The following is a 25,976-nucleotide window of genomic DNA, read 5'->3' on the forward strand; positions in this document are numbered from 1 at the left end:
CCGAGGCCCCATCAATGATCTCAGGTAGATATAAAGGATACTTTGGCACTATTTGAAGAAGAGCAGTGTCCTAGTCAATATTCATCCCTCAAACAATATCACAAAAATGAATTATCTGGCCATTATCACATTACTGTTTGTGGGTGCTTTCTGTGTGCAAATTGGAAGCCAGGTTTCCTACATTACAACAGTAACTACACGTCAAAATTATTTCATTGGCTGTAAGCACTTTGGGATGTCTGGTAGTCATGAAAGGCATTATATAAATGCAAGACTTTCTTTTTGTAAAAAATTCCATTGACTTTTGAAATATTTATTTTTAAAGTTTATTTATGATGTTTCAGCTTCTACTTTAATCCCATGTGTATGCCCCAATCTTTATTTTGTTGTCTGTAAAATGACAAAATGAAGGAATCAGTACTTTTTGTTTCCTAGTTTACTGTCTGAGAGAATTCTTCAGTGTGATTGGTTGCTTAGTCTGCTTGATGACATCACTATTGCTGGATGCCAGAGATTCCCTTGAGCTGACACTGAATGAAATTAATGGCAGAAAAGGTGAAATGCACACTAAAGAGATCGCAAGATCTTTGTGGGCAGCTTTCTTCGTGGTCAGTGGCAAGTGGCATCACATCACCACTGACAGCAAATTCCGGGCCATTGTGAATTCCCCATTTCTCCAGGCTTTCTGACAATCTTCTGTGGAAATTACGACAATCAGAAGAAAACGGGTGAAAATTGTATCTATGTTTCTATATTGCACTGGTGAGTTGAAACTCGACTTAAAAAAATTTTGGGAAGGACTGGTTTTGGAGACTTTGATATTTTGGTTTTCCAAAATTGATTACAATCGTATACAAGTCAAGAATTGTATTGCAAATTATCTGTTATGCAATTGTTTGTTTCTGTGTAAATAAATTTACTACTTTTAACCTGAATTATGTGTACGTAAACACTTTTCAAAAAGGGTACAAGTGCACAATGAGAATGTTGTGCCTCCTTTAGCGCAAGGGAACTCAGTAAAAGATAGTAAAAAATATTAAATCATGTGGTATGCTACTCACTTTCATGTAAAGGTGCAAGTTTTATTATTGATCATAGGAGATTTAGACCTGCCTATTAGAACCACATTTTGCTGTGAATGTGAATAGAGAATATTAGGCCAAAATAAAAATTGTAAGTCACAACCCCTGCTAATATAGCTGCTCTGAGCAAGTTCCATGATTCTCTTTTTTACTTGTTCAATGGATGTGGGCATTGCTGGCCAGGCCAACATTTATTGTCCATCCCTAATTGCCCTTGAGAAGGTGGTGGCGAGCTGCCTTCTTGAACTACTGCAGTCCTTGGGGTGTAGGTACACCCACAGTATTGTTAGGAAGGGAGTTCCAGAATTTTGACTCAGCGACAGTGAAGGAACGGCAATATAATTCCAAGTCAGGATGATGTGTGGCTTGGAGGGGAACCTGCGGGTAGTGGTATTCTCATGTATCTGTTGCCCTTGCCCTTCTAGAAGGTAGAAGTCATGGGTTTGGAAGGTAATGTTGCAAGAGCCTTGGTGAGTTGTTGCAGCGCATCTTGTAGATGATACACACTGCTGCCACTGTGCGGGAAGTGAATGTTGAAGGTGGTGGATGGGGTGCCAGTCAAGTGGGTTGCTTTGTCCTGTATAGTATTGAGCTTCTTAAGTGTTGTTGGAGCTGCACCCATCCAGGCAAGTGAAGAATATTCCATCACATCCTGACTTGTGCCTTGTAGATGGTGGACAGGCATTGGGGAGAGAGGAGGTGAGTTACTTGCTGCAGAATCCCCAGCCTCTGACCTGCTCTTATAGCCACGGTATTTATGTGGCTGGTCTAGTTCAGGTTCTGGCCAATGGTAACCACAGGATGTTGATAGAGGGGGATTCAGCGATGGTAAAGCCATTGAACATCAAGAGGAGATGGTTAGATTCTCTCTTGTTTGAGATGCCATTGCCTGGCACGTGTGTGGTACAAATGTTACTTGCCACTTATCAGCCCAAGCTTATCAGCTTCTCTGATCAGTTTGTAACAAGAGTTACAACAAACCAATTACCCCCCTCCCAAAAAATTGAATGTTTTCAAAGCTAGCTTGAGACTGAGTAACGGTTTTTCCTTAAATATTTAAATTTGGGGGAAGTTTTATAAATAAATGCTGGAGCTTCCTTTCAATACTTTATCATTAAATTAACAGTCCTGGATGAAATGAATCAGATTGTTTTCCAGGTCCTATATTTTATAATGAATTCAATTTTATTAAGAATTAAATTAAGCTTCAATTGAGGAAGTGGTAGGAATCAATGTATATGCAAGACAAATCTGCAGCCATCTTAAAAAGTGACAGCACAGAATGAGACTTTCTCCCAAGTTACCTATGACAGACACATGAACACCTGCAATAGTTGTTGGACATGCTTCAACTAAATGGGGCTCAGTCCACTTTACAAGATAATTGAGAACCATAAGGATGCATTACTGACAATATCCTAAAGATTGATATCAGATAATTTAAATATAGACAACAGAGCTTCTTTAAATGATTGTGACTTCCGGTACGCTTAGAAGTTGTAGACTTTCCAGTTGAAGCAAAATCATTACCCTTTGATTAGACATGTCTTCTCTTCTGACTTTGTGAAGTAGTTCAATGAAAGAAAAACTTTGGAACTTCGTTGTAGGACACTTACTTTATCATAGATATAAATTTATAAAATGTATATATTTCAGGCAGTGATCAATGCATTTCAGGATTAAGCATATGAGAGGATTGCCTCTACCTTGTGTAGTGATAAATTAATGCCACTTTTTATTTAGAGATACAGCACTGAAACAGGCCCTTCGGCCCACCGAGTCTGTGCCGACCATCAACCACCCATGTGGTTGAATTTTACCAGCCCCTCACCATTGGGGGGCGTGGCGGGGGCCCGTAATAGTCTGACGGGAGAGACCCGCCTCAATCTCCAATGCCGAGAAGGCCCCGCCACATATTATCGGCGGCAGCGGGACCTCGGTGCAGCCCCCCACCGGCGCCACTCAGCAGCAGTACCCCAATTACCAGCTAAAACACGTTTCTGAGCTTTAGCAGAACTGACAGTGTTGTTTTCAGAGTTTATGCGGAGGGGATTCTCAGTGCTACTTGTCTGCACTGAGTGCTGCTGGAGGGCACAAAGTGTGAAGAAGGGAGTTTGGTGAGTGAATTTTAAGGGTTTATCTCTCAAGACCAGTTTTTTTTTTACATATAGCAATGAATTGAAATTTCTGGAATCACTCAGCAGGTCTGGCAGCATCTGTGGAAAGAGAAGCAGAGTTAACGTTTCGGGTCATTGTAATAAAATGTTTTAAAAGTTACGTTATGGCAGGTCAACTTGGACACGTTGAATGTACATCCTGCGGTATGTAGGAACTCATGGATGCACCACGTGTCCCAGACGAACACATCTGCAGGAAGTGTCATCGGCTGCAGCAGTTTGAGCTCCGGGTTTTGGAACTCGAGCTGCGGCTGGAGTCACTGTTGTGCATCCGTGAGACAGAGGACTACGTGGAAAGCACTTTTAGGGAGGTGGTCACACCGCAGGTTAGGAGCATGCAGGCAGAGAGGGAATGGGTGACCGCCAGGCACTCGAAGAGAACCAGGCAGACAGTGCAGGAGTCTCCTGAGTCTATCGTGCTTGCTAAACGGTTTTCCATTCTGGATACTGGCAAGAGCGATGGTTCCTCAGGGGAGTACAGCTAGAGCAACGCCTGTGGCACCACTGGTGGCTCAGCTGCACAGGAGGGAAGGAAGAGGAGTGGAAGAGCGATAATGATAGGGGATTTGATAGCCAGGGGATCAGACAGGTATTTCTGCAGCAGTAAACGTTACTCCAGGATGATGTGTTGCCTCCATGGTGCCAGGATCAAGGATGTCACAGAGCAGCTGCAGGATATCCTTCTGGGGGAGGGTGAACAGCCAGAGGCTGTGGTCCACATTGGTATCAATGACGTAGGTATGACGAGGAAATGACCTGAAAACAGATTTTTGGGAGTTCAGAAGGAAATTAAAAAGCAGGACCTCCAAAGCAGTAATTTCAGGATTACTCCCAGTGCCATGTGCTCGTGAGCAAAAGAATAGGAGGATTGATCGATTGAACACGTGGCTGGAGAACTGGTGTCGGAGGGAGGGCATCAGATTTCTGAGACGTTGGCATCAGTTCTGGGGCAGATGGGACCTGACCAAGATGGATGGGCCACACCTTAACACGACTGGAACTAACATCCTCACAGGGAGATTGCTAGTGCTGTTGGGGAGCATTTAAACTGGCTTGTCAGAGCGATGGTAACCAGAGGGGTAGCTCAAATTGGAAGGAAGTAAACAGCAGGTAGAAAAGGAGCAAGCAACATTCGAAGGCAGGCAAAACAAAGACAAGCATCAACTAGGTTCAGAATGCAGAAAAATGTCAAGACGACAAGGTTAAGGACATTCTACCTGAATGCATGCAAAATTCACAACAAGGTAGATGACTTAAAGGTCCAAATAGAGGTAAATGGTATGATCTGATTGCCATAACAGAAACGTGGCTACAGGGTGACCAAGACTGGGAACTGAATATTAAAGGATATTTGACATTTAGGAAGGACAGGCCAAAAGGAAAAGGAGGTGATGTTGTGCTGATAAGGGATGGAAGTGAAGATCTCCGATCAGAAGAACAAAATGTGGAATCTGTTTGGGTGGAGTTAAGAAACAACAAGGGACAGCAAACATTGGTAGGAGTTGTTTATATAGGCCAAACAATAGTAGTGTGGGGCATGGCAGTTATCAGGAGATTACCTATGCTACATGCTTCTCTATAGTAATCATGTGATTTCAATCTGCATATAGACTGGGTAAACCTAATGAGCACTAATGCTGCAGAGGACAAGTTTCTGGAGTGTGTTAGGGAGGTTTTCTAGAGCAGTATGTTGAGGAACCGACTAGAGAACAGGCTATTTTAGACCTAATATTATGTAATGAGAAAGGACTAATAATAATCTTCGTGTAAAAGAACCTCTAGTGATGAGTGACCATTATATGATAGAATTTTACATTACGTTTGAAAGTGAGATGGTTCAAGCTGAAGCCAGGGTGGTAACTTTGAACAAAGGAAATTATGAAGGTATGAGGGGCAAACTGGCGGAGGTGGATTAGGAAAATACGTTAAAAGGTATGACAGTACATAGGCAGTACATCAAAGAAATATTACATAGTTTACAGCAACTATACATTCCTTCAAGGTACAAAAACCCCAAAAGTAAAGGCAGTCAACCGTGGATAACAAAGGAAGTTAAGGATTGTACAAGTTTAAAAGAAAAGGCCTATAAATTTGCTAGAAATAGTAGTAAACCTGAGGATTGGGGGGATTTTAGAATACAGCAAATGAGGACCAAGAAACTGATAAATAAAGGGAGAACAGAATATGAAAGTAAGCTAGCAAAAAATATAAAAACAGACTGTAAAAGCTTCTACATCCCAGAGCGTTGAAAGAGGTAGCTATGGAGATAGTGGATGCATTGATCATCTTCCAAAATTCTATAAATTCTGGTTCCTGCAGATTGGAAGGCAGCATGTCACCCCACTATTTAAGAAGGGAGGGAGAGAGAGAAAAAAAAACAGGGAATTACAGACCTGTTAGCCTTACATCAGTCATTGGGAAAATGCTAGAATCTATTCTAAAGTTTGTGATAAATGGACACGGATAATAATGATCTGATTGGGCATAGTCAACATGGATTTATAGTTTAGTTTAGTTTAGTTTAGAGATACAGCACTGAAACAGGCCCTTCGGCCCACCGAGTCTGTGCGCCCTTCGGCCCACCGAGTCTGTGCCGACCATCAACCACCCATTTATACCAATCCTACGCTAATCCCATATTCCTATCACATCCCCACCTGTCCCTATATATTTCCCTACCACCTACCTATACTAGGGGCAATTTATAATGGCCAATTAACCTATCAACCTGCAAGTCTTTGGCATGTGGGAGGAAACCGGAGCACCCGGAGAAAACCCACGCAGACACAGGGAGAACTTGCAAACTCCACACAGGCAGTACCCAGAATCGAACCCGGGTCCCTGGAGCTGTGAGGCTGCAGTGCTAACCACTGCGCCACTGTGCCGCCCCAAAGGGAAATCATGTTTGACAAACCTGTTGGAGTTTTTTGAGGATGTTACTAACAGAATTGATAAAGTCAGTGGACGTGGTATACTTGGATTTTCAAAAGGCCTTTGATAAAGTTCCCTACAGGAGGTTGGTTAGCAAAATCAAAGCACATGGGTTAGGAGGCAATATACTGGAATGGATTAAGGATTGGTGAACAGGCAGAAGGAAGACATATCAGAAGCACTGTTGTGGAAGGTTGCATCATTTTTGTGCTTTTGGACAGAGCTGTTCATTATTCTGTATTTAACACTATCTGCACTAATGCTTTGTCTTTCATCACACCATTAGCACACTCCCTTTGCCTTTGCCCCATGACCTCCTTGTCAGCTAATCTCTCCTGCCCGATCACACACCTTCCTTTTTCTTCTCTTCCATCCCAACCCTGCTTCACATGCTTAAGACCTATTACATTTCTAACCTTTCCAAATTCTGATGAAAGGTCACAGACCTGAAATGTTAACTCTGCTTTTCCCTCCAGATGCTGCCAGACCTGCTGAGTATTTCCAGCACTTTGTTCTTATTTCAGATTTCCAGCATCTGCAGTATTTTGCTTTTTTTAAAAACAGTATAATGAATTTGGATTTCAAAACACTGAGGATTATAGGGGAGAGCAGCAGTATGTAGCATGGCACAGCTGGAGTTAAGAAACAAACAGAGGAAAAGTTCAAAGAAACACTAACCATAATGACGAGAATTAAGACTGAGATACAGAATTTTGACATGACAGATGAGGGGAGATTTTTGGTATCTTTTATTATTTAAATATCTGTATCATGTCTTTTCAACTGCTTTTTTGTGTATCCTATCTAGAAGGGGCAGAAATGGTATCAGAAGTACAATGATGAACAGTATTCAATTCCAAAATGTTTAGGCTATATAAAGCATTGAATTGTTAAGAAAACATCTGAGACAAAAAATGAAATCAAGCTTCTTTATAGGCCACTAACAATGGAGATGCAGGAGTTCCACTTGAGATCAGGTCAGGCAAAACATAATTTAAAGATACATTTTAAAAAATTTAACTTTTTAAAAAAAGTTTATTTTTATTTCCAAAGAACAACTTTATCCTGATGGGTAGGAAAAAAAAAATTCTAGATTGACAAAAAGTTACATGTGGCAGAATTTAAAAGTAAAGCTGGGTAAATGGGGGAAAAAAGTTAAACAGTCATAAAAAGGGGCACTTTTGCAGTATGCTATGTATGTATGTGAAGCATTTAAAAACAAGACACAGAGACAGCAAAGCAATATAATTGTTAAACCAAACAATGCTTTTTGGCACCTAAGCATTTTTATCCAGTGCTTGTCAACTCATTTGAGGGACATCTCCAAAATGAGCAGAAATCAGAATCTTTATTGCTTTCTTCCCCTATAAAGTGTATGCTTTATCATGTAAACATCCATTTAATTCTTCTGTAACTTTGTAACTCCATAATGCAGAATTTGAAAAAATAACGTCCACAGCTTCACCTTTAGCTGTAGAAAAATAATTCATATGCCCAAAATAGCCTTTACAATTCATAAGGAAATAACACCACAATAACTTAGTTTGTTGAAAAATATTTTTTTTAAAAAAATTCCATCATTTACAGTTTTCCTTTGTTTCATTCCAGGACATTAACAAAGTAAAAACTAACAATTACATCAAAAGAACTTCTTTGCGGCTGCTTCTTGCTGGCTCCTGTGTGAGAAAGGAATAATTATTAGTATGAAAAATGTAAGTACACAGGTTACAGAATTGTACTATACAGGTGAAGGGAAGTTCCCAAGTTCGCTGCACAAAGTAGGATGGGTGGGGGGGTTGACTAAAGAATAACATTTCCATTTTTCAAAATAATATTTTTCTGTAAGTTTCTAACATTTATAAAAAGGACAATGAGTGATTCTTATTCAGGCATCTATTTAAGTTGATTATCCCAAATAATACATTGGCAAGCAATATTCTTTACTGAAGAGTTATGATATAAACCAAAATATTGCAACTCAAGCAGTTTGTGATGCATGTGAATCCTTCAAGTTCTCTTTTGCTATGGTCCACAATAAAGGCCAGAACCAGGTCAGTTGATGTCTGAAGACTTCCTCAAAGAATAACCGTTATGATGTAATCACAAAAAAAGGCAATGATCAGTAGCAATTTCTCAGACTATGCCAATATCTATGTAAAAATGTTTTGGTGCTAAACTTGAATATTTTAAAATTACCAGTAGCGAAAAGGAGTATTTTCCACTGATAGTACCTCTCATGTTCTCCTTTAAATGTGTTTCAAATAACCGGTGGTTGACTTTTTAAAAAAATCTTTTACACAAAGGTCACTTTTTCATTCCAATGGTACAGTACATGTGCAAATTCATGACTTAAGTACTTAACAAATACAAAGTAAATTAAAAAGGAGGGATTGGTCTTCACACAAAAGACAACAGAGGATAGCTAAAGAATGCAGTAAAAAGAAACAGATAAAATTGCAAAGGGTAGCAAAAGAGATATATAAAGTTCACAACTTTATTATTAAAAGGAAGGTCAAAGAACAGGATAAACAGTAAAACTATTACAAATGAAACAGGATATGATAGCTATATTGAATTGATTCATCTCTAAATCAGAGTACACTAATTTCAGTCACAAAAGGATATTCCATAACATAGAAAAACAGGTTAGAGATTAAAGGAAGGATTAAATATCCACAAGGCACCTGGGCCATATGGGATACATCCTAGAATTGGTATGAAATTCTAAGGAGCAAATTAGCAATGTCTTGGCTCATGTTTTTAGAGCTTCATAAATACTGAATTAACAAGATTGAAGGATAACAAACATAGTTCCAATATTCAGAAAGAGTTAGGCAAGATCGTGGTAGTTACAGATCAATTAGTTTAACAGCTGTGGTGGGGAAAATGCTTGATGGTATTCTACAGAATATAGTCAAGAAGGATTTAGTGGTAGCAAGTCATACCACACATTTATGGGAATTCTTTAAGAGGCTAATCCATTAGATATAGTTCACTTAGATTTTCTATAGATATTTGAAAAAACTATGCAATCTTATTGAATATATAAATTATCTAGATGGATAAAGAACCAGCTAAACAGGAGATAGTGATAAAAATGCTGTTTGAGAAAGTAACCAGCAGTATTACATAAGGATCCATTTCAAGATCCATTCTGTTCATATTTATGAAGGATATGGAAACAATATTTAAATTTGATGAAAAAACTATGGAAAGATAGTGAAAAAAAAGATTCTCTTCAGAAAGAGTTGGATTAATTATATAGATATGATATACTGCAGACTTATTTTAAGGTTTATAAATACAGGGGAGTGCATTAAAGCAGGCAGAAATGGCACAGAAAGAGTAAACATGAACAGCATGAAAGGGGTTTACATTACAACTTCATTGACAGAAATTGGACAGGAGAAAGGATCTGGAAACAACCACTGATCACATCATAAAAAGGTAAGGTGAATGTGAAGCAATTAATTGAGCAAGTCAGGAACTGGGATGCACCAGAAACATTAGGCTACAAATCAGATGCTTTATATCATAACAGAAAAATATTGGAAATTCACAGGTCAGGTAACATCTGTGGCGAGAGAAACAATTAGTGTTTCAGTCAGTGACCATTCATCACTGATCTGAAACATTAACTCTATTCCTCTCTCCACAAATGCTGCCCGACCTGCTGAGTACTTCCAGCCCTGTCTGTTTTTACTTTAGATTTTCAGCATCTGCAGTATTTTGCTTAAGTTCTATATCGTGTTGATTAATCGTGAGGTCAGTTCTTGAGTGCAATATGCCGTTTTAGTGGCATTACCTCAAAAAGCATATAGATGCACTAGAAATGAATCAGAGAAAGATGAGCAGGATGATCAAGGAGACCAAGTTATGAAGAAAGGCACAAGCAATTAAACATTTTCGCTGAAGAAAGGATATTATACAGGTCTTTAAAGCAAAAAGAGAGAAGGCTGAAGCAATCTACAAGCAATGAGGAGACAACTAGAAGAATGAATAAAATTTGCAATCTCTGAATATGGTTAGCGATTAGGAACTGCTCTCTCAAAAGGCTACTGGGTATGTAAAAGAGTTCCGAATAGATACTTGATTTGGGGTGACCTTGCCCCTTTAAAAGATTGAAAGGAAAGTTAGCTATTGAGAAGCAGGGGTGGGGGGGGGGGGGGGGGGGGGGGGCGGGCAAGAAAGAGAAAGAGAGAGAGAGAGAGAGAGATGGGGTGAGCAGCTTTGCTAGCTATTGTAAGGGCAAGAAGCATAGCATTCCTTAAAATACAGACCATCTAGCGGCAGTGAACAAAGTCCATGATGCAGTAATCATAAGTGGACTCTGGATGGAGCATGCTTGACAAGCTAATGTCCCTTTCTTGTTCTGGACATTATGTTTATGACTAGATTTCACCTCTCGACATTTCCGCTCAATTCCTACAAATTAACCGGTTCAGTCCACCAATGCAGTGAGTCATTAGGCTCGTCAAGGCTTTTCATTATGATATACAAAGTATTAGGCATTTACAGAAAAATAATTTCTCTAGGTTTGACTAATGGAAAGCATGCACCATCAGGAAAAATGCAATCATGGTTAACTGAATAACTGTAACATTAAGACTTTAGCAGCAATGATGCTAAGCTAACTTTATATATCATAGGATCACATTCTTCACAGGAAATGGACTAACAATAAACTTCACACCTATTAATCTTCTGAATTTGCATAGCATCAAAATTAGCATTTGAAATTAGATTTACCACTTACATTCCTAGAAGGGCTACAAGGACAAGTAAAATCTACTTCATCAATAAAGAGTATACTTACCGATACATGATATAACCAATAAACAATACGGTTTGAACAGCCACAAACATGAAGAAATGAGTTGTAGACAAACATGATGGAAATGGAGGCAATTCTGGGCATTTAGGCTTTTCAACGTTTGCCTGTTAAAGACAATAACTATGTATTAGTCCTGAATTAAAACTAGTATTAATTAAATGTACAGTGGAACCTTCCCTCAAGATTGCCTTTATAAAGCACAAACCTGTCTGTAGTGAGCACAGTTGTCCAGACCATGAAAATACTCTAATACGATAAAGAACAGTTGCCTATGTATTTTATATTGTGGACACTGCTGCACAGAATTATCAGTCAGGATCCAGAGATGTTAAAGTCATAGTCCCTGAACCGTCTTAAACAACATTTTCCAGAAGGGCTGACCAGAATGCATTCAGTAGAATGGTTGTTTGGATCTTTCCAGGGAATGTACAAAAAGGTGGGTGTGAGTGTGTATGCAAAATACAGCAGGGGACAACAGCAAGGAGAATTCTCATACATGACCAGAGACTTTGTGTATATATTGTGCTCCAGATGATCAGACTGATAAAAGGTCATTCATCTGAAACATTAATTCCGTCTCTTTCTCTGCCGATTTGCTGAGTGTTTCCAGCATTTTGTTATTATTTCAGGTTCACCACTTTTGCAGTACTTTGTGTTTTGATGCTAATTGCCTGGAGCTGTGCCAAGCTATAATAATGCATGAAGTTAGGAGATTTAGCCCATCTCCTTGCTTGAGGATTTGAAGTCATCTCCTGGGCAGGGAGGCATCTAAGAAGAACTTGGGAGACATGCTCATAAAAAAAGTGTCAAAACTAGCATGCAAGGTTGCAAACAGGCAGCATATAGAAAAGGCTGGCAGTGAAGTGAGTGGAATTTTAAACTTCATGTTCCACAAATTGTTTATTCAAGTGTCATAAATCTAGAGAAGAAAGATACTCTACCTAAATTTAGATGCATGATAGAAATGAGATGGACACTGTATTTTCTAACTTGTTTACCACAATCAAAAGGCAATGAATACAAAAGCAATTTTGTAGTTTCAGCTGACTTACTGGAATGGACCAAATGCTGGATATTTAAGTTGTATTGAACAAATGAGAAATGTTTAAGAGTCTGCACTGTTAAAATTTGTTACTGCACAACAGAATGATATATTTATAATTCAATGTTCGCTCCATAACACCCAAAATTGGGTTTTCTGAACTTTCTTACATTATGTAGAAGTGGGCGGCAACATGTTGTAGAACTCTGCATGCATATTTGACCATAAGTTAAGGTTTCCTTTCTGAACAGTACAAAGGGAAAATTACATGAAACTGAAGATCTTCTGCAGCATGAAACATTTTACTGTACAATATTAAAATATAGTTTCTAAAATATAAACATTAGATTTAAAAGACTTACATTTCTCTGTACTAATGCAGCAAGGTCTCTTTTTACTGTATGAAGGTGTTCTTTTATATCATTGAAATGTTGAATTGTTTCATAGCCTCCAGTTGCACCACCTGGAAGTTGAGCTGCTTGATTCAGGGTATTAGCTACTGAATTCCTATAACAGACAATATACAAATCCCAGTAAGAGCGTTTAAAGGCATCTGCCATATTTAATCATCTGTTTGGAACAGATTATTATTACTGCAAAGAAAGAACTTGCAATTATACAGCACCTTTCATAACCTCAGGATATTCCAAAGCACTTAACTTAAGAAATAGGAGCAGGAGAAGACCATTTGGCCCCTCGCGCCTGTTCCACCATTCAATAAGATTACGGCTAATCTGATTGTGGTCTTAACGCCACTTTCCTGCCTGGCCCCCAAAACCCTCGACTCCATCGTAGATCAAAAATCTGTCTTAGTCAGCCTTGAATATATTCAATGACCCAGCTTCCATTGCTCTCTAGGGTAGAGAATTCCAAAGATTAACAAACCGCAGAAAGAAGAATTCCTCCACATCTCAGTCTTAAAAGGAAGACCCCTTATTTTGAAACTGTGACCCTTAGTTCCAGATTACCCTACAAAGGAAAACAGCCTCTACCCTGTCAAGCCCCTTCAGAATCTTATATGATTCAATAAGATCACCCCTCATTCTTCTAAACGCCAATGAATATCGGCCCAACCTTTCCTCATAAAGTAACCCCTCTATCTCAGGAATCAACCTAGTGAACCTTCTCTGAACTGCTTCCAATGCAAGTATATCCCTCCTGTATGCAGTACTCTAGGTGCGGTCTCACCAATGCCCTGTACAGTTGTAGCAAGCCTTCCCTACTGTTATACTTCATCCCCCTTGCAATAAAGGCCAACATTCCATTTTCCTTCCTAATTGCTTGCTGTACCTGCATGCTAACTTTTTGTGATTCATGTACAAGGACACCCAGATGCCTTTGTACCACAGCATTCTGCAGTCTCTCTCCATTGAAATAATATTCTGCTTTTCTATTCTTCCCGTCAAAGTGGATAATCTCACATTTTCCCACATTACACTCCATCTGCCAAATTTCTACCCACTCACTTAACCTATATCCCTTTGCAGACAGTGTCCTCCTCACAACTTGCTTTCCAACCTATCTTTGTATAGTAAGCAAACTTGGCTACAATACACTCAGTCTCTTCATTCGAGTCATTAATATAGATTGTAAATAGTTGAGGCCCAAGCATTGATTCCTGTGGCACCTCACTCGTTATAGTTTGCCAATCTGAAAATGACCCATGATCCTGACTCTCTGTTTCCTGTTAGTTAGCCAACCCTCTATCCATGCTAAATGTATTACCCCAACACCATAAGCTCTTATCTTGTGCAGCAGCCTTTTATGTCGCACCTTATCGAATACCTTTGGGAAATCTAAATACATTGCATCTACTTGTTTTCCTTTATCCACCTTGCTTGTTACATCCTCAAAGAATTCCAAAATTTGTCAAACACAAGTTTTCCTTTCACAAAACCATGTTACTCTGCCTGATTGTACTGATTTTCTAAATGTCCTCCTACTACTACCACCTTAATAAAGGATTCCAACATTTTCCTAATGACATGTTAGACTAAATGGCCTACAGTTTCCTTTCTTGAATAGGGGTGTTACATTTGTGGCTTTCCAATCCGCTGCGATCTTTCCAGAATCTAGGGCACTTTGGAAGATTACAACCAATGCATTCACTATCTCTGGAGCCATTTCTTTTAAAACCCTTGGATGCAGACCATCAGCTCCAGGGGATTCGTCAGCTTTTAGTCCCATTAGTTTTCCTAGTTCTTTTTCTCTAGTGATAGTGATTGTTTTAAGTTCCTCCCTCCCTTTTATCCCTTGATTTTCTACTATTCTTGGGATTTTTTTTGCCTTCTTCCATGAAGACAGATACAAAATGCTTGTTCAAAGTCTCTGCCATTTCCTTGTTGCCATTATTAATTCCCTAGTTTCATCCTCTGAGATTAATATTTACGTTAGCTACTCTCTTCCTTTTTATATACTTGTAGAAGCTTTTACATTTCATGCTAGTTTACTCTCATTCTAATTTCTCCCTCTTTTAAAGTCATCCTTTGATGGTTTTTAAACTTTTCCCAATTTCCTGGCCTAAACTTCGCAGCATTGTACGCCTTTTTCTTTCAATTTGATACTATTCTTAGCTACAGTCCTTCACATAGTCTTTCTTCCTCGATGGTATATATCTTTGTTGAGTGTTATGAAATATCTCCTAAATGTCTGCCACTGCTTATCTACGGTCTTACCTTTTAACCTATTTTCTCTGTCCACTATAGCCAACTTGTCTTCATATCTTCATAATTGCATTTATTTAAGTTTAGGACACTATTTTCAGACCCAGATTTCTCACCCTCAAACGGAATGTGAAATTCTATTATGTTATTATCCCTCTTGCCTAGAGGATCCTTTCCTAGATGATTAATCCTGTCTCATTCCACATTAGCAGGTCTAAAATAGCCTGTTCTCTGGTTTGTTCCAGACTTTACAGCCAATGATATACTTCTGACATTAGTCACTGATGTAATGTAGGAAACACTGCAGCCAAATTGCACACTAGGTCCCACAAACAACAATAAAAATCAATGACCAGATTTGTATCAAATGTTAGCTGAGGATAAATACTGACCAGGACACGAACAGAACTCTCTTACTCCTCTTCGAACAGTCCCATGAAATCTCTTACACCCACCCAAGGAGGCAGATGTGTTCTCTGCTGAACATCTCATCTAAAAAAAACTCTTCAGACAGTGCAGTACTGCCTCTGTACTATACTGAAATGCCAGCCTAGATTTTGTGTTTAAGTCTGGAGTAAGGCTTGAATTCAAGACCTTCTGACTCAGGCAAGAGTACTACCAAGTGAGCTGAGGATGACACCTATGCTGCAAGCAGGTAAACAGCACTTATTTTTGTAATTTAGCACACTTCAGGAATGTCTTGTGTTATGACCAGGTGACAGAGGTCTAGGGTTCCCTTTCAGCCTTCACCTGGTCTTACTGTTAACAGGGGTTTTTTTTTTTTTTAAAACACTGCTTTTAGCCTCCCCTTGGTGAATCCTTGTTCTCCACTTTCCAATTATAAGGCAAAGAAACTAGCACAAACAGGCTTTCTTAGGTTTAAAGAAGAAAGGTGAAATTTTATTAAACTTAAACTCTAATTCGGTTAACACCTACGGATACACGACATACCCACGCTAGCATGCATACGCGATACATACATGCAGATAGGGACAGAAAGAAGAAAAATAAAGTGGAAAAGTTTGAGGCAACCTGTGAAGAGGGTTTTTTTTGTTACTGTGCTTCGAGCTCACTGTAGTCCTTGATTTTAGGTGGAGCTTGCTTTTCATTAGGGCCCAGCATTCTTCTTAAACCTTGTTCACTGTAGGAAACTTTTCTCTCTTGGGGTTCATGTGTCTTCAGGGGGGGTTCAGTTTCGTGAGAAAGAGATGGGAGCAGACAGGCGGTCATCTTCAGTCCAGGAGCAAAGAACTTTCTGCAGTATTGTATGGGAGCAGGGGATATCTCCTTTGTTCCAACTCTATCTGCTAATATGCAAAAATGTCTTTCTGGCCAGGGGCCTGGCAATTCCTTGTAACAGGCCTTCTCTTCTTACCAACAACAATTTGAAATTTAATGTCCATGTGGCGAAATTAATGTGCCTCATTCTTGGCAGGTGGTGGCCTCCATGACACTTGGAATACTCTCCACTTGCCTCAGGAACCTCAACACTATCCAGGACAAAGCAGTCCGCTTGATTGGTACCCTAGCCACCACCTTAAACATTCACTTCCTCCACCAACGATGCACAGCGGCAGCAGCATGTACCATATACAAGATGCACTGCAGCAACTCACCAAGGCTCCTTTGACAGCACCTTCCAAACCAGTGACCTCTACCGCCTAGAAGTACAAGGACAGCAGGCACATGGGAACACCACTACCTGCAAATTCCCCTCCAAGTCAGACACCATCCTGGCTTGGAAATATAATTGCCGTTCCTTCACTGTTGCTGGATCAAAATCCCGGAACTGCCTCCCTAACAGCACTGTGGGTGCAACCACAGCAGATGGACTGCAGCGGTTCAAGGAGGCAGCTCACTACCCCCCTTCACAAGGGCAATTAGGGATGGGCAAGCCTTGCCAGCGATGCCCACATCCCATGAATGAATTAAAAAACTTCCATCCACCACTAAATTTACCATGGCTCACCTTGTTCAGATTGTCTCATCAAGCAGATCATTACAGATTTCATCAATATTGTCCTTCTTGTGGATATCGTTTATCCACTATGAAATACAATTAAACAGTGAGGAAGGGGTCAATCTCAGACAAAACCTCGAGACTGGGAAACAATCACATCCAGTTTGTGCAGAAATTTTAGTCATATCTCAATCAAAACTCAAGTCCTACTGAGATGGCATAATCCTTTAAAACTGCTGCTCCTGTGATTTTTCTTAAAGTAGAGAAACAGATCCATCTCTCTATCTCAATTTAGAACAATTTAATAAAAAATTACAGCTTGAAACAAAGATACTCAGTTTTTCTGGCTATTGGTCAGTTCTTTGCTTTAAAAGTTGGACAGCACAAGAAATTCAGCTGCTTCAACTGAGGCAAAACAAAGCTAAAGTAGTACAAGGTTACTTTCTTAATGAAGGATCAAACTGCTTATGTTAAAACAAACTGGGTGGACTGTAGTTATACTGTAGTGTTAATTCATGAGTTCACAGTAATTTAATTAGCTTGTTTAAAACAAACAGAAAAGCAGTGTCCGAATTCTTCAACAATGCAGGAATTCGTAGATTTTAAAAATATTAGAAGCTTAAAATTTTTCTTTTCCATTTTTAAAGGCAACAGACACTTCAAACTCATTACATAAAGTAAATTTGCAATTTTATGGAGATATGTGATTTTAATACAAGATATTGTAAGATTGTGCAATGCCTCTTCACTGTTCTAAAGTAGATTAAAATGAAAGCTAGAGGCATTTTTATTGGGCCTTTAATCCCTGTCTGTTAACATAATACACAATCATGAATTTGATCTTCGAATCATTCCTCAGTTAATCTGTCTGAAACCATACATTTCATTCAAATTGGGTCCTCATAAATCTCTACGCACTTTGTCGAACAGCAATACTACAGCAAATGAGGAGAAAAGAATCTTTTGTGGTAGTATTAAAGCAGTCAACACAGGCATGTATTTCACTTTACAGCTATAAAGGATTCAGTCACTTCATATTTCATTGTCATTTTAAAATGCTTCTAAAATTGAACACTTCTAAAAAGGCATTAAAATATTTGAACTTAAACCAAAGCAGAACTTAGTGGCAAGGAAAAAAAGAAAAAGAAAAGGCCTTAAGACATAAATAGATCTGTAATCACACTGTTAGAATGAACATTTCTTTGTATTCTGTAGTTCTTGTATACTAAAAACATGCTAAATAGCATAGCTGATGGATCTTTTTTTGTTTTAATCATTCAAATGATATGGGTGTCAATGGCAAGGCCAACATTTATTGTCCATCTGAGTAGCCTTTGCGAAGGTGATGAGCCGCCTTCTTGAATGCGGCAGAGTGGCTTGCTAGGCTATTTCAGAGGGCAGTTAATAGTCAACCAAACTTCTGGGTCAAATAAGCCAGACTGGATAAGGATATAAATGAACCAAATGGGTTTTTAAATGACAATACGATAGTTTCATGGTCACCATTACCGATACTAGCGTTATTCCAGATTTATTTAATTAATTGAAATTAATTTCCACAGCTATCATAGTGGAATTTGAACTTGTCTCTGGATCATTAGTTTAGGCTTCTGGATTACAAGTCCAGTAACATAACCATTATGCCACCATACCAGATTACTTTCAGTACAAAAGTCCATACAAAGTTTTTGAGCATGTCCAAGTGTACACTGACAGCAAAATCTGGCCCACTTATTCCTGATTTCATCATCATTTTAAAAACTACAGATTCTATTACATTTTCCAAATTCAAGCCAAAGCGGCGATCAGATTGAAGCCTGACAGATATTCCGTGACTTCACCTTTAGAAGCATGAGTGCTGAATTAAAAGAGTTATATAATTTTTAAAATAATCAAAAAGGAATATTTAGATCAATTAAAATATGGTGTACTTTACATATAGTAAAAAAATTATATAGCAAGGCTAGGACAAGACATATTTTGAAAATCGCCCCAAAAAAGCAGAACTTCCAAGTGATTTTGGGAGTGGGGGGCGGTGGTGGGGGGAGAAAGAGACAGTGGTAGTTACTGCTCTTGATTACATATTAGGTGTTGATAAATGGTTCTCAGCTATGGTGTCCAGTATGGTTGAATAGACTGCCAAGGCTCCAAAGAAAAGCAAATTAGAGTGTTTTAGGGAGGGAATTCTAGGGGTTAGGGCCCAGACAGCTCAAGGCACGGCCACCAAAGGTGGAGAAATTAAAACTGGAGATGCTCAAGAGGCCTGAATTTAGAGAAGCGCTGATATCTTGGAGGATTGTATGGCTGGAGAAAGTCACAGAAATAGGGAGGTGCACGACCATGGAGGAATTTGAAAAAACTGCTGAGATTTTTTTTTTTTTAAAAGGTGTGCCTTAACCAGCCAATGTTAGTCAGTGAGGAAAGGGGTGATGGGTGAGTTAGGACTTGGGCAGCAGAGATTTGGATGACCTTAACTTTACAGAGGGCAGAAAATGCGAGGCCATCCAGGAGTGCATTAGAATAGCCAAGTTGAGAGGTCACGAAGGTACGGATGAGGTTTTCAGAAACAGATGGGCTGAGGCTAGGGTGAAGTTGGGCGATGTTAGAGGTGGAAATAGGCAGTTCTAGTGATGGTGAAGGTGTGGGCTTGGAAACCGATCTTGGAGAACAAATATGGAACGGTGTGTGTACCAACACCACATGAACTGCAGTGGTTCAAGAAGGCAGATCACCATAACGTTCTCAAGGGTAATTAGGGACGGGCAATAAACAATGGCATTGACAGCAATGCTCAACAAAGAACAAAGAAAATTACAGCACAGGAACAGGCCCTTCGGCCCTCCAAGCCTGCGCCGATCCAGATCCTCTATCTAAACATGTCGCCTATTTTCTAAGGGTCTGTATCTCTTTTCTTCCTGCCCATTCATGTATCTGTCTAGATACATCTTAAAAGACGCCATCGTGCCCGCATCTACCACCTCCACTGGCAACGCGTTCCAGGCACCCACCACCCTCTGCGTAAAGAACTTTCCACGCATATCCCCCCTAAACTTTTCCCCTTTCACTTTGAACTCGTGTCCTCTAGTAATTGAATCCCCCACTCTGGGAAAAAGCCTCTTGCTATCCACCCTGTCTATATCTCTCATGATTTTGTACACCTCAATCAGGTCCCCCCTCAACCTCCGTCTTTCTAATGAAAATAATCCTAATCTACTCAACCTCTCTTCATAGCTAGCGCCCTTCATACCAGGCAACATCCTGGTGAACCTCCTCTGCACCCTCTCCAAAGCATCCACATCCTTTTGGTAATGTGGCGACCAGAACTGCACGCAGTATTCCAAATGTGGCCGAACCAAAGTCCTATACAACTGTAACATGACCTGCCAACTCTTGTACTCAATACCCCGTCCGATGAAGGAAAGCATGCCGTATGCCTTCTTGACCACTTTATTGACCTGCGTTGCCACCTTCAGGGAACAGTGGACCTGAACACCCAAATCTCTCTGGACATCAATTTTCCCCAGGACTTTTCCATTTACTGTATAGTTCACTCTTGAATTGGATCTTCCAAAATGCATCACCTCGCATTTGCCCCGATTGAACTCCATCTGCCATTTTTCTGCCCAACTCTCCAATCTATTGAGGTCAGTTGACAGTAAGGAGGTAGTAACAAAAGCCTGTAAGGAACTAGATAATGAAGTCAGTGTGACTAAGGGGAAGAACAGGCAGGGAGCAGATGATGAATATAAAGGGACTGGTGGTCTGAGGTGCATTTGTTTTAATGCAAGAAGTGTAGTAGGTAAGGCAGATGAACTTAGGGCTTGGATTAGTACCTGGGAGTATGATGTTATTGCTATTACTGAGACTTGGTTGAGGGAAGGGCATGATTGGCAACTAAATATCCCAGGATATCGATGCTTCAGGCGGGATAGAGAGGGAGGTAAAAGGGGTGGAGGAGTTGCATTACTGGTCAAAGAGGATATCACAGCTGTGCTGAAGGAGGGCACTATGGAGGACTCGAGCAGTGAGGCAATATGGACAGAACTCAGAAATAGGAAGGGTGCGGTAACAATGTTGGGGCTGTACTACAGGCCTCCCAACAGCGAGCGTGAGATAGAGGTACAAATATGTAAACAGATTATGGAAAGATGTAGGAGCAACAGGGTGGTGGTGATAGGAGATTTTAATTTTCCCAACATTGACTGGGATTCGCTTAGTGTTAGAGGTCCAGATGGAGCGGAATTTGTAAGGAGCATCCAGGAAGGTTTTCTAGAGCAGTATGTAAATAGTCCAACTCGGGAAGGGGCCATACTGGACCTGGTGTTGGGGAATGAGCCCGGCCAGGTTGTTGAAGTTTCAGTAGGGGACTACTTTGGGAATAGTGATCACAATTCCGTAAGCTTTAAAATACTCATGGACAAAGACGAGAGTGGTCCTAAAGGAAGAGTGCTAAATTGGGGGAAGGCCAACTATACCAAAATTCGGCAGGAGCTGGGAAATGTAGATTGGGAGCAGCTGTTTGAAGGTAAATCCACATGTGATATGTGGGAGGCTTTTAAAGAGAGGTTGATTAGCGTTCAGGAGAGACATGTTCCTGTGAAAATGAGGGATAGAAATGGCAAGATTAGGGAACCATGGATGACAGGTGAAATTGTGAGACTAGCTAAGAGGAAAAAGGAAGCATACATAAGGTGTAGGCGGCTGATGAAAGACGAAGCTTTGAAAGAATATCGGGAATGTAGGACCAATCTGAAACGAGGAATTAAGAGGGCTAAAAGGGGTCATGAAATATCTTTAGCAAACAGGGTTAAGGAAAATCCCAAAGCCTTTTATTCATATATAAGGAGAAAGAGGGTAACTAGAGAAAGGATTGGCCCACTAAAGGACAAAGGAGGAATGTTATGCTTGGATTCAGAGAAAATGGGTGAGATTCTAAACGAGTACTTTGCATCGGTATTCACCGAGGAGAGGGACATGACGGATGTTGAGGTTAGGAACAGATGTTTGATTACTCTAGGTCAAGTCGGCATAAGGAGGGAGGAAGTGTTGGGTATTCTAAAGGGCATTAAGGTGGACAAGTCCCCAGGTCCGGATGGGATCTATCCCAGGTTACTGAGGGAAGCGAGAGAGGAAATAGCTGGGGCCTTAACAGATATCTTTGCAGCATCCTTAAACACGGGTGAGGTCCCGGAGGACTGGAGAATTGCTAATGTTGTCCCCTTGTTTAAGAAGGGTAGCAGGGATAATCCAGGTAATTATAGACCGGTGAGCCTGACGTCAGTGGTAGGGAAGCTGCTGGAGAAGATACTGAGGGATAGGATCTATTCCCATTTGGAAGAAAATGGGCTCATCAGTGATAGGCAACATGGTTTTGTGCAGGGAAGGTCATGTCTTACCAACTTAATAGAATTCTTTGAGGAAGTGACAAAGTTGATTGATGAGGGAAGGGCTGTCGATGTCATATACATGGACTTCAGTAAGGCGTTTGATAAGGTTCCCCATGGCAGGCTGATGGAGAAAGTGAAGGCGCTTGGGGTCCAAGGTGTACTAGCTAGATGGATAAAGAACTGGCTGGGCAACAGGAGACAGAGAGTAGCAGTAGAGGGGAGTTTCTCAAAATGAAGACGTGTGACCAGTGGTGTTCCACAGGGATCCGTGCTGGGACCACTGTTGTTTGTGATATACATTAATGATTTGGAGGAAAGTATAGGTGGACTGATTAGCAAGTTTGCAGACGACACTAAGATTGGTGGAGTAGCAGATAGTGAAGGGGACTGTCAGAGAATACAGCAGAATATAGATAGATTAGAGAGTTGGGCAGAGAAATGGCAGATGGAGTTCAATCAGGGCAAATGCGAGGTGATGCATTTTGGAAGATCCAATTCAAGGGTGAACTATACAGTAAATGGAAAAGTCCTGTGGAAAATTGATGTCCAGAGAGATTTGGGTGTTCAGGTCCACTGTTCCCTGAAGGTGGCAACACAGGTAAATAGAGTGGTCAAGAAGGCATACGGCATGCTTTCCTTCATCGGACGGGGCATTGAGTACAAGAGTTGGCAGGTCATGTTACAGTTGTATAGGACTTTGATTCGGCCACATTTGGAATACTGCGTACAGTTCTGGTCGCCACATTATCAAAAGGATGTGGATGCTTTGGAGAGGGTGCAGAGGAGGTTCACCAGGATGTTGCCTGGTATGGAGGGCGCTAGCTATGAAGAGAGGTTGAGTAGATTAGGATTATTTTCATTAGAAAGACGGAGGTTGAGGGGGGACCTGATTGAGGTGTACAAAATCATGAGAGGTATAGACAGGGTGGACAGCAAGAGTCTTTTTCCCAGAGTGGGGGTTTCAATTACTAGAGGACACGAGTTCAAAGTGAAAGGGGAAATGTTTAGGGGGGATATGCGTGGAAAGTTCTTTACGCAGAGGGTGGTGGGCACCTGGAACGCGTTGCCAGCGGAGGTGGTAGACGCGGGCACGATGGAGTCTTTTAAGATGTATCTAGACAGATACATGAATGGGCAGGAAGAAAAGAGATACAGAACCTTAGAAAATAGGCGACATGTTTAGATAGAGGATCTGGATCGGCGCAGGCTTGGAGGGCCGAAGGGCCTGTTCCTGTGCTGTAATTATCTTTGTTCTTTGTTTGTTCTATCTATATTTTGCTGTATTCTCCGACAGTCCCCTTCACTATCTGCTACTCCACCAATCTTAGCGTCGTCTGCAAACTTACTAATCAGACCACCTATACTTTCCTCCAAATCATTTATGTATGTCACAAACAGTGGTCCCAGCACGGATCCCTGTGGAACACCACTGGTCACACGTCTCCATTTTGAGAAACTCCCTTCTACTGCTACTCTCCGTCTCCTGTTGCCCAGCCAGTTCTTTATCCATCTAGCTAGTACACCTTGGACCCCATGCGCCTTCACTTTCTCCATCAGCCTGCCATGGGGAACCTTATCAAACATCTTACTGAAGTCCATGTATATGACATCGACAGCCCTTCCCTCATCAATCAACTCTGTCACTTCCTCAAAGAATTCTATTAAGTTGGTAAGACATGACCTTCCCTGCACAAAACCATGTTGCCGATCACTGATAAGCCCATTTTCTTCCAAATGGGAATAGATCCTATCCCTCAGTATCTTCTCCAGCAGCTTCCCTACCACTGACGTCAGGCTCACCGGTCTAGAATTACCTGGATTATCCCTGCTACCCTTCTTAAACAAGGGGACAACATTAGCAATTCTCCAGTCCTCCGGGACCTCACCCGTGTTTAAGGATGCTGCAAAGATATCTGTTAAGGCCCCAGCTATTTCCTCTCTCGCTTCCCTCAGTAACCTGGGATAGATCCCATCTGGACCTGGGAACTTGTCCACCTTAATGCCCTTTAGAATACCCAACACTTCCTCCCTCCTTATGCCGACTTGACCTAGAGTAATCAAACATCTGTTCCTGACCTCAACATCCGTCATGTCCCTCTCCTCGGTGAATACCGATGCAAAGTACTCGTTTAGAATCTCACCCATTTTCTCTGAGTCCAAGCATAACATTCCTCCTTTGTCCTTTAGTGGGCCAATCCTTTCTCTAGTTACCCTCTTTCTCCTTATATATGAATAAAAGGCTTTGGGATTTTCTTTAACCCTGTTTGCTCAAGACAAGTCCGAAGAATAAAAAAAAAAGACACACCATGGTTGTGAACAGTTTGGTTCAGCTTCAGACAGTTGCCAGGGATGGAGGTGGTGGCGAGGGAGCAGAGTTTGTGGTGAGGATCAAAGTCGATGGCTTTGGTCTTTCCAATATTTACAAAGCACAAGAGACCTACCAGTGTCTACCTAACCATACCGTGGCTCAAGTCCATGAAAAGAAAATTTGGAAATAAAAGGTTTGCAGCAGTAAAAGTGGCCAGGAAGCTGTTCAACTGTTGTAAAAATACAACTGATTCACCAACGCCCTTTCGGGAAGGAATCCTAACATCTTTACCTGGTCTGGCCTATGTGACTGCAGTTTCACACTTGGGTGATTGACTTTTAACTGCTCTCTGTAGTGGCCTAGCAAGCCATGCAGTTGTCTAAGACTAGGCAAGTTGGGATGGGCAATAAATGCTGACCAAGCCAGCATTACCAACATCTTGAGAACAGTGAACCAGTTGGATTTTTATAAAAACAAAATACTGCAGATGTTGGAAATCTGATACAAAAACAGAAAATTAGAAATATTCAGTAAGTCTGGCAGCATCTGTGGAGAGAAAAACAGTTAACGTTTCAGGTCTGTAACCAGTCATCAGAACTGTGTTCCAGCGTTTTCTGTTTTTGTTTCAGTTGGATTTTATCTCTGTTGGAAAGACAGGGAGAAAAAGGAGACAGAAAATTGATTGAGAATATAGGGAGGCCTGCAGCAGGGAATAACATGTCACACTTAACCTTGCAAGCAAAACTCTAGCCTTGATCTACAAATTGCTATTACAACTGATGGCTCTTAACAGAAAAACCTGTTCATTCAAACCTGTACCAATAACACTCCAAGCTCGTACATTTCCTTTATCACACGCAGTTTGAATTTCTTGACATAATCTGATCCAGTGTTTGTTTGTGCAGTATCTCCCTCTCCTTGGCATGGCTGTCTTGGCTACTTTTCAGTGTCTTAGCTGTTGGGTTTATGTTGTGCATCACGTAAGCCTTATTTTTTGCATCAATGGCAGATATCATCCCAGCTAAACCAACCCTTGTTGCGGGTTACACTTTTACCAAAATGATGCTTCTGCTGCTCCACAGATGATTTGAGCTTAGTGACTTCCAAGCTTCAACAATGCCGGCATAGGTGCTTCCTGTTAAGGCTTTGGTGGGTAGCAAGCGTTCTAGTGACAGTGCGAAGTGCTGGTATTTGGCATCACTGTCTGTGTAACGGATGTTGACGTCATAGAGATACACAGCACTGAAACAGGCCTTTCGGCCCACCGAGTCTGTGCCGACCATCAACCACCCATTTGTACTAATCCCATATTCCCTACCACATCCCCACCTTCCCTCAATTCTCCTACCACCTACCTACACTAGGGGCAATTTACCTATCAACCTGCAAGTCTTTGGCTGTGGGAAGAAACCGGAGCACCCGGCGGAAATCCACGCGGTCGCGGGGAGAACTTGCAAACTCCGCACAGGCAGTACCCAGAACTGAACCGGGGTCACTGGAGCTGTGAGGTGATGGTGCTAACCACTGCGTCACTGTGCCACCCCCCACTGCACCGCCCCAATGTGTGTCAGGCCATCGTGTTTGGAGGGGTG

General features: G+C 40.9%; 1 protein-coding gene across 1 annotated transcript in view; it reads right to left on the reverse strand.

Annotated features, from left to right (window-relative positions):
• Window positions 1–7,733: 7,733 nt before the first annotated feature.
• Window positions 7,734–25,976, reverse strand: part of lman1 (lectin, mannose-binding, 1) — a 71,986-nt gene continuing 53,743 nt past the window's right edge. The window contains exons 11-13 of the mRNA XM_068031153.1: window positions 12,429–12,573; window positions 11,007–11,128; window positions 7,734–7,866 (exon numbers count right to left, since the gene is read on the reverse strand). Of these exons, the coding sequence (XP_067887254.1) occupies window positions 7,830–7,866; window positions 11,007–11,128; window positions 12,429–12,573 (304 nt within the window). The 3' untranslated portion in view covers window positions 7,734–7,829. The remainder of the gene's footprint in view (window positions 7,867–11,006; window positions 11,129–12,428; window positions 12,574–25,976) is intronic.

The sequence above is a fragment of the Heterodontus francisci genome, chromosome 1 (genome assembly GCF_036365525.1).
Source record: "Heterodontus francisci isolate sHetFra1 chromosome 1, sHetFra1.hap1, whole genome shotgun sequence".
Classification (NCBI taxonomy): Eukaryota; Metazoa; Chordata; class Chondrichthyes; order Heterodontiformes; family Heterodontidae; genus Heterodontus; species Heterodontus francisci.